Raw genomic sequence first — 20,611 nt, 5'->3', positions numbered from 1 at the left:
CATTATTGTTCTCCTCTAGAATTGCTCACCCATGGCTATGCCTAGGTGACACGGAGGTGCGCACCTCCTGCTTATCAAGCATTTGCAATCAGCGTGCTGTGTGCAAAATAAATAAATAAAATAAAAATAAGTGTTTCCTAAGAAGGTACGAGTATATCTCCCAGAGAGCGGTCCGAAACCCGAAAAAGTAAGCAAGGTTCTCACTTGGGGAAGAGTTTAAGCGCTCGCCCGCCTTCCGGCGAGGACGAGGCGAGTTTCTGGCTGGCAGCGAGCGCTCCCCCGCCTCTCCCCCGCTCGGGGCTCTCCTTTGTTCGGGCCGGGCGGCGGGGCGGGCCCCGGTGCGGCCCGGCGGGGGCAGCGCGGAGGGGCCGAGCCAGCCCGGGCGGAGCCGCCCCGAGCCGCGCTCTGCCCGCTCGGGCCCTCGCTCACCTCGGGGCCCGCGGCATGTGGCGAGCGTGGCCGGCGCTGGCCCTGGCCGGGCTGCTGCTGCTGGGGCGGGCGCCGGCGGGGCGGGGAGCGGCCTGCGAGCCGGTGCGCATCCCGCTCTGCAAGCCGCTGCCCTGGAACGTGACCAAGATGCCGAACCACCTGCACCACAGCACGCAGGCCAACGCCGTGCTGGCCATGGAGCAGTTCGAGGGGCTGCTGGGGACCAACTGCAGCCCCGACCTCCTCTTCTTCCTCTGCGCCATGTACGCGCCCATCTGCACCATCGACTTCCAGCACGAGCCCATCAAGCCCTGCAAGTCCGTCTGCGAGCGCGCCCGCGCCGGCTGCGAGCCCGTCCTGCTCCGCTACGGCCACGCCTGGCCCGACAGCCTGGCCTGCGACGAGCTGCCGGTCTACGACCGCGGGGTCTGCATCTCCCCCGAGGCCATCGTCACCGCCGAGGGCGCGGGTGAGTGGCGGGGAGCGGCACCGGCCCGGGGACAATGGGCGGCGGGCGGGGAGGGCAGCCCGGCCCGGCAGCCGGGGAGCCCTGCCTCCCCTCCGAGCGCCCTCGCCTTCTCTCTGCTTTGCTCTCCGCTCTTTTGCCGTCTTTTCGCTGCCTTTAGCGGCCGCGCCGCTGCTGGGAAAGTTTTGCTGTTGTGCGCAGAGAGTACACACTGATATTGTGTGATATTGTCACTTGTGTGACAAGTGACAGCCCCGCCACCGTGCAGTGTGAGAGCTGCGGGCCTCGTTCCACACCGACGGGAAAGCTTTCCGTGCCGCTCTTCGGTCACCCAGCGGCTGCTGGCAGGGAAGGAAGAGCCGCCCGAGCGAGGGGCAGCCCCCGGCTGCCGGCTCCCCTTCCTTGCCCCGCTCCTCTCTGCCCCTCTCTGCTCATCTCCAGCCGCTCCCACCCGGAGCAGGTCGCTCCCTTCCCACACGAGGCCACCACCGCTGCACAGGCTTTGGGGACAGGTCTGTGCCCGGAGGAGTCCCAGGCACAGGAGCTGGGGTGGGGCTGGGCTCTCCCCAGCCGCTTGCTATGCACACCTGCAGGGGAGAAAACCTGCTCGTCTCAGCGCTCAGCACTGAAGGGACAGGTCACAGCGCAGGTTCCCCAGCAGGTCCCTGGGCTCTAGAGTTATAGCCAGGTGAGCGGCCTTCCATTGTGTTTTGTTCCCGACATCCCTGAAGCGTGCCAGATGCTGCCTTCTGCCCCCGAGTCATCTCCGGTGCGTTCCCGGTGGTGTCAGAGCGCTGTGGCCTCAGAGGGGCTGCGGGAGCCCCTCGGTGCGTCCTGTTCCACCAGCCGAGCTCACTGCGATCCCACGGGAAGGCTGTGCCGGGTGTCTGCCTGCCATCCAGCAGTGCTGCAGGGGGCAGGAGCATCTCTGCACAGTCAGGCGAGGGCTGCTGAGGCTGGGGCTGCCACCGTGCCACAAACCTGCTGTGGCTCGGGGATCCTGCTCTTGTCACAGCTGCCCCTGGGCTGGAGGAGCTGGCAGGACACCGCTCCGGTGTGGTGAGCTGAGCACCACGGAGATATTGAATGCCAGGGTCTGCTGAACGGGAAATTAAAGCGAGCTAGTGGGTGGTTATCACGAGTGAGCTCTGACCTTCTACAAAGTGACTACGGTTCCTGTATATTTTCAGGAAAGCACTTGCTGCTGGTGGAACCGGGCTACCATTCTCTTTGATGCAAAGTTGCAGTGCTGGTGGCTCTGCCAGACCTCTCCATCAGGAGAGCAGTGCTGGGGTGGGAGAGCAGACCAGAGGGGTCAGAGCAGAGCAGCACCCACGCACCCCACGAGCTTGTTGTGCTCCTCTCTGTCTCCCTCAGTGCCCACAGCTGCAGTGCTGGGAGCAGTGGATATCGCCTCTCTGTCCTCCCCCAGCAGTGGCCTGGGAATGAAAGGGGGATTTTTCATACTGTACTTCTGTCCCACTACCAAATGCTTTGTGTCTCCCACTGCCAGTAATGCCAAACGCTGTAATTCCTGTTTTCTTCTCCTAACAAAATATCACGCTTCGGTTTCCTGACTGTGCTCCCCAGCTCAACCTTCCCAGGTAAGCTGCTCTCTCCATCTCCATTTATTTACAGGCCAGACAAACTCTACTCCATCTCTGACTCTATTCTCTTATCCTCTGGACCTCTTGAAACCTCCATGCCCTTGTATATCCACTCATTACTGCTATTTCCAACCTCTAACTGCTTCCCTCTTGCCTTTTCCTACTTTTTTTTCCCCAGCCCATGAATACAACCATCTATTTTTGCCATCAGCTGCTGCTCTCTGAGGGCTGCAGTCCTGCTGGGGTAGTTTTGGGGAGATGTGGTTTTGAACACCAAGCACCTTTCTCTGCAGCATTGAGGTGCTTTCAAAACCACCTTAAAAATGGCTCCAGCATGAGCTGGGTTTGGCAGGTCTGCAGCAATTTGAAAGCAATCACATTCAAGTCTGGAGGGAGGAAGCTTGGCTGAAATCGCCCCCGAGTTACCTATTCCTGAGGACCTCAGCAGTACAATAACCTCTTTGAGGGATTCCAGGGCCAGATCCATGAAAACTCTCTTTCAGTGAATGAGAACCTGATGACATTCTCATTTCTGGGCTGAATATTTTGAACTGATGCATTATGCACCAGACTGAAAGAATCCTTCTTGAGGGAATAAAACTGTTCTTTTAGAAAGCAGGGGGAAGGATTCCTGTTCTAGGAAGAGGTAAGGTGAACACTTTCAAATCCAATTCTCCAAATAAAGGATTGCAGCTCAGTAGAAGACATGAATAACCAGCTGCCTGATGAGTAGCGTGCAGAATACCTGCTCTTATTTGCTTTCTGCTCTCTGTAAACTACATCTGATAGAACAAGCAGAAATATAATTCATTGTTTCATGGCTTTCTGTTGTAGAAGGGCCTTTTTCTATTCTTCAGAAGTGAAATCTTGTTTTTGCTTTCATTCTTCTGCTACTTGTAACAGGGTTCTGCTGTTTCCTTTATTCTTGAGGTTTCTGCATTATTGCTGATGAACATTAGAACATTTGTCTTGTCCCTTCCATAAGGGAGCAGCCTTAGGGATGATGCAGTCAGTGTTTGCCCTTGTCAGAGCAGGGACTGGGTTCACAAGCCCAGTTTCCATCAGTTATATTCCCTGCATCCCGGTAGCCTGTGGCTGTTGCAAAATCCGGAGGAACTGTGGTTGGTAAAATCTGTGATAAATCTCAGCAAGAAGTTCACTTTCAGCTGTTGAGGCACACCACAGATGTCTTGTAGGACATCTTTCCATTTGAGCCCAGGTGGTGAGAAAGGGGTAGACACTTCCTGCCAAGGCAGGACTAAGGTGAAGGCATGGTGAAGGTGTGGGGTGAAGGGGTGAAGCAGCTACTGCTCTCTCTGTGATGGAGAAAGCCGACAACAGTGCTGTGTTTTTGGGCTCAGTTAGAGGAATAGCTGTGCACACCCCCTGGGCTTGTGCTGCTCTCCAAAACCTGAGTGGGAGTGCTGATTGGGAGGTCTTAACTTCCTCACCTTACAGAGACCAGCTTAAAACAAGTGTCATGTGGGAAGTGTAGGTTTCTCGATTTTTTATTCTCTTTGGGAAACATCTGGGCTCCTTTAACAGCCAGAAAGCAGAGGGGTGCTGCAGGCATGGTGTGGGTGTTGTAGAGGCAAGTGTGATGCTGAATATTTTGGCTTTTTGTGGAGGATCCAACAAATCATCATCCAGGATGGAGGATGAAAGAGCATCCTGACAATACATTGACACCCCATATTTCAGATTAGTGCATGCTAATGTCTGGAGTTTCCTATGGCATCTGTCTTACATCTCTGGGAGGTCCTGTTCACCTGCTCCATGTATTTCAGTCTTCACATGCATGTGCTTATTCTTCCTCCAATCTATCAGATTCAGGCCCCTGTCAAACCTTCATAGGTCTGTGAAGCAGCAGGGACTGCTGGGGGACAAAATTGTCTCAAATCTAGAATTTCAGAGGCAGGACCTGTCTTTAGTTTAGCAGGTAATAAGTGGCCAGTGTTGGCATTGGGATGCTGACTAAAAATTTGACATGTGTGCTGTGGCTGCTACTGCCTGGCAGAGTGTTTATGTCTCAAGTGAAATGTTTATTCCTGTTTTGAAGAGGGAACTAGCAACAGAACAGAGTGATGTGTACTCTGCGTATTGGAAGACAGATCTGTCAGGCAGGTTGTCTCACCATATCTTATTTAGATAAGAATATAGCTTCAAGGCATGTTGGCCTGTTAATAAAGATGTTGTGGAAAAGGGAAGCCACATCACAAGGTATCAACCATGTGTAGTTAACACCCAAACTATCGTAAGATGTCTCAAGAGAACTTTGATTTTTTTTTAAAAAAACCACCATCTCTTAAACACTGAAGAAAATTACAGATTATTCACATGAGGAACACCTCTTTTCTTAAATCATATGTTAAGCCATGATTCCTCCATGCTGCCCAAGTCCTCCATGTCTGTCTGGATGAGTTCATAGTAACCCAGTATGTTAATTTGGCACTGCAGGCTTAACAGACAAGTGAACAAGCCATTTCTCATGCTTGTTTCTTATATAGTATTAACTTAATTTCCAAAACAGTGGCTTCCAAATTTCCAGATCAAATTTACTCTGACTCAGTCTTTTCCTAGCTCTACTTAGAGCAGTTTGATGTGCACAGTGGTGCTGGGGGAGTGTTACAGGCTGTGCTAAGGACAAGCAGTCATGCCCATGTTGTTGTTTATAAAGCTGGGATTTGTTTAGGTCTTTGCTCAAAACTTGGGAGCAGCTTCATTTCTCAGTTAAATAACAATGATTACAAACTTCAAGCCTGAAACAGGACAGGAGAGGTAAATAAGAGAATTTTAATCTTAGTAATGAAGATAACACCAGTGGTGTTAGGCACTCTCACTACTGTTCAGCTGCCTTTGTAGGCTGAGTCCCCTGGATTTTACACACTTACTGTGTAAAAAAAATAAAAGTTATTTTGCACACTTACTGTGTAAGTGGCTTTTATTTAGCTCTTCTTGTTTTGTTTTATATAAAATCCCTCTGAAAAACAATTAGTTAAGATGGCATGTTGGAAAAAACAGTTTGGATTTTGTCCCCAGCTCCTAAACAAAATTTAATAGGAAACTTTTGGATTTGACCTCTGGATAGTATCTCCCTCTTTGGCAATCCTGCTAATCATCACTGACAGGTATTTATTTCAGAAGGATTGCTTTGCACAGACAGAACTTGGCAGAGGGTTTGCCCGTGCAGAGAAGTGGAACAATAGGAAGTCAGTTGTTTGGGGCTCTTTAAATAGCATTTTTTCCTCCCCTCTGCATTACAGCTGAAGGTCTCAGCAGGGCACACCTCCTGGTTGGGAGAGGCCCCTGTCCATCAGGCTGCTAGGGACAGGGGCTGGCTGGGTGCTCACAGCCACCTGAGATCTGACAGGTGGTGTCTGTAGGTGACATGTAGGATCTGCTGCTGGCAGGCCTGGCCTGGACCCTCTTCCAATCTCCTGTCCCTGCAGGGACCAGCCTGTGTAAGCCTCACTGGGGAAAGGGTCAGAGAAATGAGAGGACTTTCCTGAGAGATGTCATACAGTGGCAGAGGTCTCCAGTCCCCTCCATAAGCATCTTAGAAACCAGTCATCCCTGAACAGGCATGAGTGCATTGGAAAGGATAAACATCAAGGCAAGGTCAATACGTGCCTGGCCCAAGCCCTCCCAAGTCCAAAAATAAACCACAAGGTGATGTATCAGTGGCTGTTCACCCCTCCTTTGCTCACTGGTGGACACAATGCTCTGATGGCAAGGCTGCACTGCTGCCTTTGTGCAGGCACTTCCATCAGTGGGTGCGTTGCACACTGTCTGAATTTCTCTGGCTGCACACACATTGGGTGTTACTGGTTTGGGGTAGGACAGGTGACCTGGCAGTGCAGAATTAGGGGATGTGTGGAGGCTGGGGTGTGTTGTAATTTGGTTAAGAAGAAGTTGTGCACTAAGAGTGCACGGGAATATCTGGCATACAGCAGGTGAGCTCCATGCTTGTTTGCAGGGCCAGGTTTATAGCGGCCACATCAAGTGCTCACCCGTCCTCCTCCTGTTGGATTCCTGAAGGACAATTCCTCAGCCAACACCCACGAGCATCATGTTCCACACGGGCCAGGGAAGGCTGTGAACCCTTCACTGGGCTCTGGTTTATTTTGAGTTGTGATTTCAATGTGAATTGGACTAGGTTTGCTCAAGCACCATGAAGTCATGCCTGCTTGGATCCATCCTTGGTTTAGCTAGAGACAGTGCACTTCAGGGCTTCTTTTTCCTTCTGTGGGTGGAAGATGGTCAGCATTTAATCTGATACTTCTCTTGCCTTCTCCGTGATGAAGATTTTTTCCTGTCCCCAGTAACAATTTTGATGGAATGGAGAATGTGCTTTGAAGGTATCAACAAACTATCCCTGAAATTCCTGTCTTGGTAGGAATTTTAGCTTGCTGGGCCACATGAAAAGCCAGAGGAGTTGGCTTGGTCATATGCAGAGAACCTTCAAGGAAACCTGAGAATGTTTCTGGTGACTGAGTGAGAGGAGCAGTGGGTCTGGAGAGCTTTCTCTGCAGGGGTTTTGGATGCCCAGAGTGCTGAAATACCTAGGCCAGTCCTAGGTACACAGAGAGGCTTGTATGGCCACCTCTCTGTGGCTGGAGGATTTTGCAGACTTCTTGTCTCTAGTTGGAGCAGATGCTTTTACCACATCAGAAGGAATTGTAGATTTAAAGCTACAGCTTGGCTGAATGAACAAGACAATAGATAATTGGCCCAGGAGAGGAAGAATGAGAAGTGTGGTCACCCTTTTGTTTACCATTTGCAGAAGGAAGCCATTTCATTTCCACTTTCATCACATCCTGGAATACCAGAACGCATTTGATACAATATAAAATGTGTTCTCAAAGCATTGAGAATAACTCAGGTGAATAATCAAAATCAAACATGTAAGTAAGAACTAGCTTGTATAGACTGGCTTGTTAGAAGGCAGCATGGTGAAGATTCAGAGGTTCTGTGGAAGTACCTGATTGCAAAGATCAGATTGGCTTCATAAAAATATAATTTTTTTCCTATAAACAAAGACCCTGTGGCAGTTTGAAACTTTCTTTGCAAGAAAATGGATGTGGTGAATTATTAGCTGCTGGATACTAAATATAAAAGAGCATCTGTTGAATCTTTCTATGCTATTTTCTATACCCTTTGCTCTTTATATTGGTTAGAATAATTATTCCTGAAGTCTCAGGGTTTTTTTTAAGTTAATTGTTATGTGAGGGAATTAGTTGGTTTTCAGTTTTACTCTTGCCCTGACTGTGACTTAGCTGCATCCTCATTTATGTAAATGAAGTTTTATATTGCTGTGAGTAGTATAAGTATTCATTAAGTGGAGATTTAAATTTTTTTTTAAACAAGGATGGCAAAATTAGAAGGTTAGCAAAGTAATATTATTTATCTTGCAAACAGGTATTTACAGAATTTGTGATTAAATAATGATCCTGGCCTTTAAAATTTAATCCACACATCTAAAGCCATCATGAATACTGAGTATCATGAGTGTCCTGGTTGTTTTCTTACAGCTCAGGCTGCAAGAGAGGAGCATTTGTTACATTGGTTCTACATTGTAAAGACAGTGAAACATTATTTAAGAATCTAAGAAAGATGATTGTGGGATGCCAGATTCTAGAACTGGAAGAGCAGCATAAATGACTTAAGTGTGCAAAATTACAGAAGGGCTTTTTCTTTGAAAGCTTATTTGTTTTTCCATTTTATGTGCCATTCTAATAAAGTATCCTGCCTCTCTCCCAGTTCTTGTTCTTCTTGAATTTATTTTGTCCTTAGCTCATTCAAGGTTATATGCATTAACATATTTTTTTTTTCCATGATTAAATATATGTACAAACCCATTAAATTGTGTGATTTAATAAATAGGTTTGAAATTATACATTTTACTAATGTGGGACACTCTCCACTTATGAATGTGTCTGAAAGCAGTTCTTTGGGCATAGTGCCTTTTTAAACTTCTGTTCCTTATCTGTCCTTCAGAGCAATCAGTGTGTGGGAAGGTCTGAAACATTTATTTTGGCATTTACTTCAACAGTATGATTATGGCTGGTTGATTTGATTTCCTCAGTAACCAAAAAAATCCCCCAAAGTAATTTCTCCTTCATCATCTAATTAAATGCAAACACTACATGTGTTTTCTGTAGGTGACCAAAATTCATGGCATGAATGTCAACCCTTGTCTGAAACCTGCCAGTCTGTAGCAATGGAAATGGGATATTTAGTCTGCTTCAGCATTTAACATGATGTGCTGGTTTCAGGTGAAATTTTGGGTAAGATGTTGTGTCAGCTTTACTGGACTGACCCCTAGAATATTACAAACTGTTTATTAGTGAAGCTATTAAGTTTCCACCTGCTAAATATTAGAGAAAGGGAAAACGTTGTCGTGTGGGTGTAGTGAAATAATCCAATATTAAAAATACTAACATTTCTTTCCATGTTTTACAAATCCATGCCAGATTTCCCTATGGATTCTAATAATGGCAACTGTAGAGGCGCCGGCATCGGTAAGTACATTTTTATAAAACTGTATCATAAGCTGTAGACTTTCAAATCCTTTAAATATTTAATTAGGTAAGGGGGGGTACTAAGTGATGATTACTTAAATACTTACTCTTGACTGAGAAGACTGTAGTCTGTGCTTTTGCATTCCATGGGCAGGTGGGATTTGGGGCTGGCCAGCCTCAAAATGTCCATCAAAGCAAGAGGGCTGTGCTGGTTTTACTAGAAGTTTTGTCTTGAACAGAGAGTTCATTAATAATCGTTAAATTGACTTTTCCCTGGCCAAAACCAGTGAAGATAATGGTTCATTCTGACCTTAAAGTTTTCAAATGAAATTCAGTACTCTTTGTAGATAATGGCAATACTCCTGTTAGCCTGAGGAAGTTGAGGGTGGCACCCTCTGAGGCTGGTTTTATTCCAGCATGTCCCCTGTTGCTTTTTATTTCTGTTTTGGTTTTGCTGGAACTGAATAAATCTGAATAAAACCCCTTGAGGATTACCACTGCTTGCCAATGCAAAGAAGCAAAGCCTAGGATGGTAGCTAATAATTGTAGGAATGTGAATATTTTGCTCAAGCAAACCAGTGACTGTAGATTTCCTCGAATTTTATTATGATTCGATCCAAAGTTCTCCTCTTACGTCTTTGTCAAGAATCTGAGACCTGGAAGCTTAGCATTAACCTTTCTTTCCTTCTGCAGAGGTGCTGATGAGCTACAGTGTGCACTGATGTTCACTCCAACAGTATAAACACCTGGGCATGGTTGTTGAACCTAACATTAGATACCTGTACATAGAATTTCAGCATTAAGCTCTGTGACCAAATTGCAAAATTGAATTAGTAATGCCCGGTTTGTAACACAGTTTAAAAATTTGATCAGTAGGTCCCAATATGAAGGCAGCTGTATTGGTGCAAAATATTCTTTAAATCACAGTTTAAACCCTCTAGAAACCCAGGTACAGTTAAAAAAACCTCATAAAAACAAGCCTTTTAACAAGCTTTGCTTTAAATTCTCTTGAGCATGGGACCATGTCTGGAAGACTTGCTGAAGATATTTGTTACTAACATTAGTATCTTAATAGTTTGAAGCCCTTTTCAATTGTGTCCCATTGAGAAAGCAGGGATTTCCTGCTCGATGCAGACTGTACAAAGAGCATATAAGCTTCACTTTCAGCATGAAGGCAAAGCTCTCAGTGTCATATATCCAAGATGTGAAGCATATCTTTACTGCTGCCTGTGCAGAGGCATGCAGAAGGCATGTAATTCCAGTGAGTGACCCTGCAGGGGAAGAGGAAAGTTTCAGTCATGTTGTTACTGTTGTGATGCTTTTCAATGACTGAAGGCAAAACCAGACCTAAAAAAAAACATCCCACCTAGAAAACAGGGTGAGGATGCACAGAAAACTTGCTGGTGCAATATCTGCTGATATCACTGCCTTTTTTACTGTACACACATGATTTCTGGTGCAGTGTGCTACATCAGTTTGAGCTGACAAACACAGTTGGATCACCTAAAAGGCCGTGTTTCAAAATGGCTTTATTTATATGTTCAATAAAGTGAATTTACAGTTTTGCCATTGTAAATAGAGACCTTTTGTTCATTTGTTTTGCAAGTAGCAAACTGGTGTATTTCTTTTTAAATCCCATTGTCAGCTTTGTGATTTCTGCATCTTATTGCTTGTGCTGCTGTGCATGGTCACAGGGAACAGGACTCATGGGTTATCCCTGCTGGAGACACATTTTATTCCCTGGAAGTGTCTGCTGGCAAAACCTTCCCTCCGAGTCTGCCTGGGGGTTGTTTTTGGGAGACCATTTTACCTCTGTTGGCAGTGAACCACATTGTTTTCTCCTTGATCACATGCTTCTGAAGTCTCTTAGAAGATTTTCTAGAGTGTTTTTTTTTTTTTATCCTTTATCTGGGAAGCATTTGCCAGGTTTTTGCCTGTACAGGTCAGCCAGGTTTTCAGCCATACATGCACATATATTTAAGATGACACACATGTTTCTTGGTAGCAACCCATGGGGAAAACCATTCTCCTGTGTAGTCCATGTCTTTTGGCATTTACAGAGTGAAGTTTTCAAAGAGAGATTTTGAGCAGTTGGTAGTCCTGTATTTGCTTGGAAAGAAAATTTAATCTCAATCAAAGCCAGTGGGAGCCTCTGCTGCCTGTCTCTGTGCTTGGGATGTACTGCTGTGGTCTCTGAGCTCTTCTGGTAATTCTGGCAGCTTCTGAGGAGGCTGTCAGGTAGGATGGGATTTTCCCTCAGCATCAGTCGATGCAGTACATTTTTAAAGCCACATTTTTTGGGTGTTCCCACTCCCTGGGGGAAGGTCAGCATTTGCCTTCCTTTGAAAATCACTGTACCTGGAATTGGGAGAGACGAATTGGTTCTGGCTCTGACCCTGGCAAATGAGTTTTGTGTTAGTTTCTGTATCTCTAAATAGTAATTAGCAATAATGCAGCATTTTGTACAGCTCTTTTAAATGTAACTTTAAAAAGCACAAGGGTGCCTAGGAGGTTCTTCAATAAGAACGTGGGCAGGTCTATAATTTAGAAATAGAACTAGACGAATAAAATATATTCTAAAATTAATCAATGTTGCCTTGAAACTGAAGGAAATGTGAGACTGTGCTCTTGTCTTGCAATTTAGTTTGTTTTATTTTGCCTGGGACACAGTGCAAAGTACAGTAGAGTGGTACAACTTGCTGGACTTGAGTGCTGAGGTGCCTGTGTGAGTGTGGGTCATAAAAGCACATCTTTTATGCTCTGTTTCAAGGCAACTTATAAAAGGAGTTATAATTTGGCCTGCAGTATCCATGAGCTCACAAAGGCAGAAGGGAAGCCAAAAATCACTTCCCTTCTCTGCTTCTGTTATTTTAACACGAGCACATAGAAAAGTCTGTAGGAATCTATATATAGATTCCTGAGGATGTGTTTGAAATTCAAGGAAATAATACACTTTTCTTTTGAAATGTTTTCCTTTTTCCTGTTTTGTTTTTTTTTTTTTGTATTTTCAGCTACAAAAATTCTTCCAATGGAAAATAAATAATGATTTGAGAAGTTGGTAACCGTATGATTGCATCTCTTTCTTAACTTTTTTTAATACACTGGAATCTTACATAGTAAATAAAAATTCTTTTTCAGACTCTTCATGTTGGATTTACCTAAATCAACAGCTTATATGCATTGATATTTAGAATGATGGTGTATAGAAATAAGATGCATTGAATTTTCTTCCATTTATGCCAAATCAAATGTCAAAATAGATGGCCATGCATATGTAATACTGGGATCTGCTGTTTGAAATTACTCCTCCAAAGCTGCTCTGCCTATTTTCCTAGTGTAAAAAATAGTGTTACTAGTGTAAAATAAGTAAATATTTGCTGTAGAACAACCAGCCCTGAAACACCAGTGGTGTTTATGAACACCACTGTGGGTCTGGAGCTTCAGTGTTAGCATTCCCTGGGCACTAATGAAAATGTTTTTACCTCTCTTAAGAGTTCCCAGCTGTCTGGCATCTGCACCTTTGGAAATGCTACTCTGACAGTGCTCATTTGTGTTGTTTTTTGAAGGCTATCCTGGCCACAAGGGTTGAGAATTTCTCTATTTTCATTAAACTTGGGCTTCTGGGTCATAATAAAATTGTGTAAAATTTACACAATTCCTAATGGTGAATTCAATGGACCTCTCAGCAAGCTGATCTAGTTGAAGGTGTCCCTGCTTATTTGCAAGGGGGTTGGACTAGATGGTCTTTAAAAGTCCCTTTCAATGGCAATTATTCAATTAATGCTTGCTATCCAGAATATTCCAGTTTGCTAAACTAATCTGAGCTACATAGGGTTCAAAAAAGTGTTCAGTCTTGAACTACCATAGTATTTTCTTTCTGTGTCTCTCTTATGGTCTGTATTATAAAATGAACAGAAAGGAGGGAATTCCTCAAGTCTTGTGCAGAAGAGAGAACAGCATTGCAAGGATGGAATTACAGCACCTGTGAGCCCAGGATTGAACCTTGAATTGGCTTAAAATGATGATTCTGTCACTTCAGACTCAAAGTCTGTGTGTCTTCGTTGTTGTGTTGTGGTTTGGGTTTTTTTTTTTTTTTTTTTAAATTTCAGTATGTTAGGTTTTCTCCTAACAAAAACATTTAAGGTCTCACACAAAATTCCACATCTCCCAGCAGAATGGGCCAGGAATTCCCTGTGGCTTTTTCACTGCAGTAAGCAAGTCAATTCAGTGAAATTTTTGTTAGGTGTGAGCTGAAGGTTTTGGGAAGATTATCACTGAATACATGCCCTTTTCTACCTAAACAAAGCTTTCTGTTTCTGTAGACCGCTGCAAGTGCAAGCCTGTAAAGGCTACCCAGAAGACTTACCTACGCAACAACTACAACTACGGTAAGAGCAGCTGCTTGGCCAGCTCCCAGCTTTTTTTAAGGCTGCAGGAAGGGAAAAGTTCTCATTAAAAAAGCCTGAAAAGTTCACAGTTACTGAAGGTAACCCAGTATTACTTGTTGCAGGAGGAAGGTTTAGTCTGAAACATTTCCAAACTAAAAGGATGGAGGGGATAAGCTTAATATGTTAGCACAAGAGTATTTTTGGTGTGTTAGTTCAGTTTTAGTGCTGGCATTTGGGGTTCATGTACTTCTCTAGTGTGAAGAGTGATGCAACAAAAATGATATTGTGGGCTGCTGTGCCTGAACTGCCTTTGTGATTTCAATTATGCTCAGCTTTTGCAGAGGGGGATGTTTTTAGTAGCTTTCATGGCCACTAGCTCTCCATGAGATCCAGCAGGTTCTCTTCCTTCTGGTGTATTCAAGGCAGCTGTGAGCATCTTGCCAGCTGTGTTATGCTGTCAGCAACACCTGTAAAAGTGCACATGTCCTCATCTTCAGGCATTTCACAGCTCCAGGCTCATCTGTTCCTTCATACTGTTTGTTTCAAGCCAATTAGGCCAGTGAAGCCACTGAATACTGACAGGAGCTGAACAATTGGGCCCTTCCTTGCTGCAAAAACCAGGCCTTTTAGAGCATTTAGGCCTTTCCCAGTTACACAGTTTTAAATCACAACAAACATAATCCAACCAGCCACCATACACCACGATGTGAACACACAATGTTTATATAACTTGTTTTTCTGCCTCTAATTCAGCTGAGTCTCTTTCCCATAGCCCTTTTCTGCTTGGCCAAAGTAGCAGGCCTGAACCATGGTTTTACATGGGTAACAAGGCCCTAATTTTATAAGGCTTTACCTCTATGCAACACTTCATTTTTCCCCATTAATCAGGCAAAGAGCCTTAGGCTCAGTGAACTTTAAGGCTTTATTTAAATGACAGCAATTGTATAGTAAATATTACAATTACACATTTATAAAACCAGAGTCAGACAATCTTTTAAAAATAGTTGCTGTTAAAAGCTATAAAATTATAACTGTATTCAAAACACTTTTTTGGTCACTTGTCAGTTTTATGGTGTTTTGGTGGATTTGTTTGTAAAAAAATTAGAGTGACTATTCTCTAGTCAGAAACTGCATATGACAGAGTCATTGAGCATGTTCCTTGTCCATTTTCTCAAGCTTTTGAAATTAAATAGCTTTCAAAAGGGCATTTGAAATACCTCCAAAGTAAAGCAATATTTTATTTTGAGATCTTAAAAGGTTTTGAGAAAGGGGATTACTTAGGGTAAATTGTGTGTACTGGATGCACAATTTAGTGTTTGTTGGCAATGTTATTTAATGTGCCTGGAATACATGCTGGTTAATGATATGGGCAGTGCACATGAAGTGAGATGTGTAAGTCAGTGGTTTTCTTTCTTTTATATTACCTTTTTCACACAGGAGACATTTGGAATGTGGGGTATATCCTATTTTTAGTGTGGAAAGGGACTCTTGTTTGCAGGCTGTGAATGATGTGGCATTCTTTAGAGCATGACCTCTGGGTTGGCTTTGCATTTCCATGCGGTATCAGTTCACTGGTCACCATGAGAGAATGAAAAGCTTTGCCTTTGAAAGGGAACCTTTCCTCCTGTGCAACTTAAGGCAAAAAGAAAGGGTGGGAGAGGAAACAATTAGAGAGATCATTGGGTCAAGATCAGGAGCATTTGGAGTTCATAAAGAGCAGAGCAGATTAGTGCTGGGTCACTGGAGAGAATAAAAAAAAGGTAAGGGCCTGTCATCCAGCAGAAGTAGTGATATGAGAAGTTTTAATGCTCATTCACTTTTTGTGTAAGGTTGAGAGTGATAAAGTTTGCTCATCTGTGCTGCAGGTAGTCAAAGAGGGAACAGTCACAGCTCAAGGGAGAGGCAGAGCATACAAGAAATAGATTTAATATATTTAATGTGGAAAGGGTGAAGAGGAAAGGAAGGAAGGAAGTGAAAGCCCAGCTTTAACAGGATGTAAATCCAACTGGTACATAACTCCTGCTCCTGACCATATTAAGAGACATACTGAGCTGCCTGGAGCTCCTTGGTGGAGGGTGAAGTAATGAAGGGAAGAGATGGAGGCAGAGACATTGCAGGAGTTATCAGAGCTAAGCTTCTGATAAAGGACCATGCAAAAGACTAATCCCAGAGGTCACCAAGAACAGTTTAGGAGTGACCTGCATTATCTGCTGCTTCTAACAATGCTCTTTGTGACTTTCCCCCAGTCATTCGGGCTAAAGTGAAGGAGGTGAAGACTAAATGCCACGACGTCACCGCAGTAGTGGAAGTAAAGGAGATCCTGAAATCTTCCCTAGTGAACATTCCAAAGGACACTGTAAACCTTCACACCAATTCTGGCTGCCTGTGCCCACCTCTCAGTGCCAAGGAAGAGTACATCATCATGGGCTACGAGGACGAGGAGCGCTCCAGGTAACTTTGTGTGTCATGGCTTGGTGCTGCTGTTCCCCTGTCATGAATCTGAATGTCAGAGCCAAAAGGAAGGAAAACTTGGTGTGGGTGTCTGGACATCTCCTTCATGGTGCTCAGGGAGGAGGACAAGGCTCTCTGCAGGCACAGAGATGTTAAGTCTTGTGTGTGTTGGGTTGTGTAGCCTCCAGATGGAGTAACTGGTTGTCTCTGCTGTGTAGGTTACTCTTGGTGGAAGGCTCCATAGCTGAGAAGTGGAAGGAACGTCTTGGGAAAAAAATAAAGGTAAGAAAATACCTCACCAGAAGTCAAATGTTGGGGGTGCTATAAAACATCTACCTGTCTTTTCAATATATGGGAAGAAAATGCATATGCTGCCTCCTGTTAATTAATATAATGTATCAAAAACTAACTTGGTGTGTTATTTGCTGGGTTACTTAGAACTGCATGCTGAGTAAATTAAAGGGATACATTAAATTACTCCAAAGTATCCCAGTGTAGCAGCAATCAAAACCTCTGTCTCAAAAAAGCAAATTGCAGGAGTCTTTTAACTCTGTAGGCAAGCTGTGTGTTCCACAATACATGCCTGTTTAGTTGGGGTGGTGATATGAATTAAAGTAAAACAAACAGATCAGGGGCTTTTCAAATGTTTTTCAGAATCAGTCAAGGTTATACTTTCAAGATTTAATATTATTTAAATGGAATTCTGCTTTTGCCAAATTTTGTGGATTAGCAACTATTTAAAATTAATTATTTTCAATTAACTATTAAATTAAGTATTTTAAATCAATCTTCCTGACTTGGCTGAGGGAGGAACCTGATGGGGAAGTCATGTGATAGCAATGAGCTCAAATGCAAGCCATGCATTATAGAATCATGGAATGGTTTGGGGCTGGAAGACCCTAAAGCCCATCTTTTCCACCCCCTGCCATGGCAGGGACACCTTCCACTCTCTCAGGATGCTCCAAGACCTGTTCAACCTCGCCTTGGACACTTCCACAGCTTCTCTGGGCAGCCTGTGCCAGGGCCTCACCACCCTCACAGACAAGAATTTAAATAACATAACATAACATAACATAACATAATATAATTTAATATAATATAATATTTGTCACTTTAAAGCCATTACCCCTTGTCCTGTCATTACATTGTCCTGTAAAAAAGTCCTTCTCCATCTCTCTTGTAGCCCCTTTAGGTACTGGAAGGTACTCTGAGATCTCCCTGGACCCTTCTCCAGGCTAAGCAACCCCAGCTTTCTATATCAAAATACATCTCTTTTTTTCTGACTAAAGTATTTTCTAATGCCTTCCAAGTTCTGGAAGGATTACTTTTTTATGTTTCGATGCACTGCAAAGTATCAGTGGTTTTGACATTATTATGAGTGTCACTTTGTACAGAATATTCTTATTTTGACACAGTTTCTCAGCCATTGCCATAATGGTTGTGCCTGTGCAAATCAGTCTTCTCCTTCACTCAGCTCTTTCTTCATCAGTGTGAGGGTCACTAGCAGGAGAATACTGTTGTGTTTATAAAAGCAAGATTTTCTGAGCACATTTCTCACATCAGTGGAGATTACAGGAGTGAGAAGGTACAGGGATCTTATTTCAGGTTGTTGTTTGATTTGGCAGAACCCTAGGAAATCCAGTGCCACAGAGAAAATATCACATTGCTGCCATGGGCTGACTTCTGCTCAGTTTCAGTTCATGGGTGGTAACATCATTTGTTGGATTTTTTTGGGGGAGCACACTTACCCTCTCACTTACTTCCTTGTTGTCTGTTATTGAGGACACTGCCACGTCACCACCCACTTATCATCATCATTTTCCTTTCCAAGAACATCAGCATAAATATAGTCATATCAACATAAGTATAGTTGTACCAACTATATTTATTATGTGTTTTTTTTTTTTAATGTGATTTCTGTTGCCTGAAAAACAGATAAATAAATAAATAATAATTTTTTTTTTTAAAAAAAAATTAAATATTACGATTACACGTTTGTAAAAGCAGAGTCAGACGATCTTCATTTAAAAATTAAATAATTAAAAGAAAAACAATTAAATAAATAAATAAATAAATAATTACATAAATAATTAAAATAAAAATAATTAAAACTATATTAAAATAATTGGCTATTAAAATAGTTGCTGAATAGCTATTAAAAATAGTTAAAAGCTAAATAAATTAGAACTGTATTCAAACACTTCTTTGGTCGCTTTGTTAGCTTTTTTAAATCAACAAAAAAAAAAACCCTTGGCTGTTTTTTCATGATTAGCTTCATTTAAATTTCACTATTTCAGAGGTGAGTCCCCCTTGTGCTGAAGCCATTATTTCACCCACAGAGGCTACAAGAAAGCTGGGATTTAAATGACTATTTAAATGACTTTCCCCAATAAGCTCTCACTGCGCCCTTGAGCCCGGTGCGGGGTGCCATGGTAGAAACACCAACTTTTGTTAAACTTTTGTTTTGTTTCTCTGCTCTTGCTGTTGTTTGTGGACACGTGGTTCTGTGATCTCTCTGGTGATTTCTTTGCCTTTCCATCTGCAGCGCTGGGATCAGAAACTCCGCCACCTTGGGAAGGGGAAGGGAGAGGCTGGACACAGCGACTCGGCTCCCAAGCCTGGCAATCCCAGCAGTGCCCAGCAGCCACGCAGTTAAACCTGGGCTGCTGCACGCTGACATGCAGGGGGACTGTCTACCAAGACTTCATTGTTGGAGCAGCAAAGGAGGAATTGCACTATTGCACGTTATATTCTATTGTTTACTACAAAATAATGTTTTAGCTTTTATTAGTTTTTATTCTCCCTCTCGTTTTCCAACTTTTTTTCTTTTTGGATATGTGCAAGTTCTGGAAATGTATATTTTTTTGTAGAAAACTGCCCTTATGAGATGAAGAAAGACAAGGACATGTTCAATCTACCTTTTTTATCCCCTGAATCTTCTTTGGGAGAAAGTTCTGATGCAAGCAGGAATGAAATCCGGCAAAGACCAGTGCTTAAAGTCATGACTCACACTGGCTTTCCCTGTTCACTCTTTCTTGGTCACTGTTTGCTGAAACTTGCTCTCTTTTGTGTAGGTTGTTATTTGGGCTTAAGTGTGTCATTTTTTATATTTGAAATATAATTCTGAAATATATAATTTTTTTTTTTTTTGTTAAGAGAACTGTTTGAATCAATACAGTTTTTTTAAGTTTTCTTACAGATAAACCACTTGTATAAGGCAGAGTCTAAATCTTTCCTGCAACAAACACAATGTGCATTCACACAGGGAACCTGGGTTTTCCAGTGCTTTGGACCTTGAAGGAAAGATTGTCTAGTTCTGTAACCATAATTTATAACATGTTTCTTCTCTTATAATGGCAGTTTTTATCCCCTTTTCTCAGCTGAGTTATAGGAGTAGACAGACTTGCCAGGCCTGCTTCTCAGTACAGCTGCAGTTTTAGCCTTTTGATTTTGTGTTGTTATTCTTAAGTCCGTGCCTACATAAACAAATGTTCAATACATATGTCCAATAAAAGAATTGTAGTCACCAACACAGACCTTACCTGACTTCTGAACCAACATCATACTGCTAATACTACTCTTGAAAATATAAAAACAAAAAAAAACCCTTAATTTTTGTGTTTTTGTAGAATTCTTTGCTGATGGCGCCAATATATTCGAAATTATTTTTGTTTTTCCTGCTCTCCCATGCTTAAAAGAAATTAAAATGGGGTACATCAAAGAGCAATCCTCTTTGGCATAGTCTGCAAAGGGGAACTGGCTCTACTTACAAAGAGCAAATTACTGTTGTGTTCTAGGTGTCAGTACTGTCTTTAGGGCTGCCTTTCAGTAAGAAAATAGTGTTGAGTTGTTGGGTGGTTTGAAAATATGATGATGAGAAGTAGGACCAAAGTATTTGGTATCTTACAGTAATGCTGTTTTTAAGATTTCAGTTAATAACCAGCAGTCTTGGGGCAGGTTTTCCACCAGGCTGGATACCAAGAAAGTTTGAAAAGAACAACATCCTGCAACACTCAAATTTTTATTTATAATTAAAGGAATAATTTAGGGGAAAGATTAGCTCTGAAAGCTGGCAGAAGGATATTAATCCTCCAGGTATTAAATCCCCAGTATTTTCTCAGAATCACACAGATCACAGAATTATTTAGGTTGGAAAAGAGCTGCAGGATCATCAAGTTCAAGGGTTGATTGATCTCCACCACGTCAACTAGACCAGAGCACTAAATTGCATGTCCTGTCTTTTCTTGAAGAGCTCCAGGGATGGTGACTTTAACAAGTATTTCTACTGAGTTGGTAAATAATGGAACAATTTGTTAAGTTGTGTTTAAACCTCAATGAGAAAAAAGTGAGCAGCATTTGTAACAGTCACACATGTCATGATATTACAGTGAAAATATTTCCCTAATTGGAAGTCACCAAATTGCATTTTTTCCAAAGGAATTAAGCATTTTTCATTAACATATAAAAAATGAGGGTGGCATGATAGGCTTCTTGGAAGAGGCAAGAGGCATTTTTTGCAATCCCTTGATTAACTGAAGAGCCTTTTGCATACTCTGACACTGCTTTTCTGTTTTGTGGCCTGGAGCACACTGAAATATGCTTTTGCTCTAAAGCTGTACTTGCTGCTTTACTACATCTGTGAAGGCTTTATGACAAACTAGACTACTCCAAAACTGCTGCTAAAGTTAGACTACTCTGAAACTGGTGTTTTAAAGTGACTTTATTCAAATTATAGTCTTATTAATTTAA

General features: G+C 42.9%; 1 protein-coding gene across 1 annotated transcript; it reads left to right on the top strand.

Moving 5' to 3' along the window:
• The first annotated feature begins 375 nt into the window (after window positions 1-375).
• On the top strand, window positions 376-19,474 carry FRZB (frizzled related protein). The gene is made up of 6 exons (XM_086896079.1): window positions 376-898; window positions 8,976-9,023; window positions 13,346-13,411; window positions 15,658-15,862; window positions 16,081-16,144; window positions 18,408-19,474. The coding sequence occupies exons 1-6, from the start codon at window positions 445-447 to the stop codon at window positions 18,516-18,518; spliced, it is 948 nt and encodes a 315-aa protein (XP_086752205.1). The 5' UTR covers window positions 376-444; the 3' UTR covers window positions 18,519-19,474.
• The last annotated feature ends 1,137 nt before the right edge of the window (window positions 19,475-20,611 follow it).

The sequence above is a fragment of the Cyanistes caeruleus genome, chromosome 7 (assembly GCF_971803275.1).
Source record: "Cyanistes caeruleus chromosome 7, bCyaCae1.hap1.1, whole genome shotgun sequence".
Lineage (NCBI taxonomy): Eukaryota > Metazoa > Chordata > Aves > Passeriformes > Paridae > Cyanistes > Cyanistes caeruleus.
The sequence above is the reverse complement of the archived record's forward strand: the minus strand, read 5'-3'. Positions and strand labels throughout refer to the sequence as shown.

What these genes read in the sequence shown, in the direction of transcription:
- FRZB (XM_086896079.1), top strand. Translation starts at nt 445, where the DNA reads ATGTGGCGAGCGTGGCCGGCGCTGGCCCTGGCCGGGCTGCTGCTGCTG. An exon ending in CGTCACCGCCGAGGGCGCGG is followed by an intron (nt 899 to 8,975) that starts GTGAGTGGCGGG and finishes AATCCATGCCAG; the next exon opens with ATTTCCCTATGGATTCTAAT. An exon ending in ACGCAACAACTACAACTACG is followed by an intron (nt 13,412 to 15,657) that starts GTAAGAGCAGCT and finishes ACTTTCCCCCAG; the next exon opens with TCATTCGGGCTAAAGTGAAG.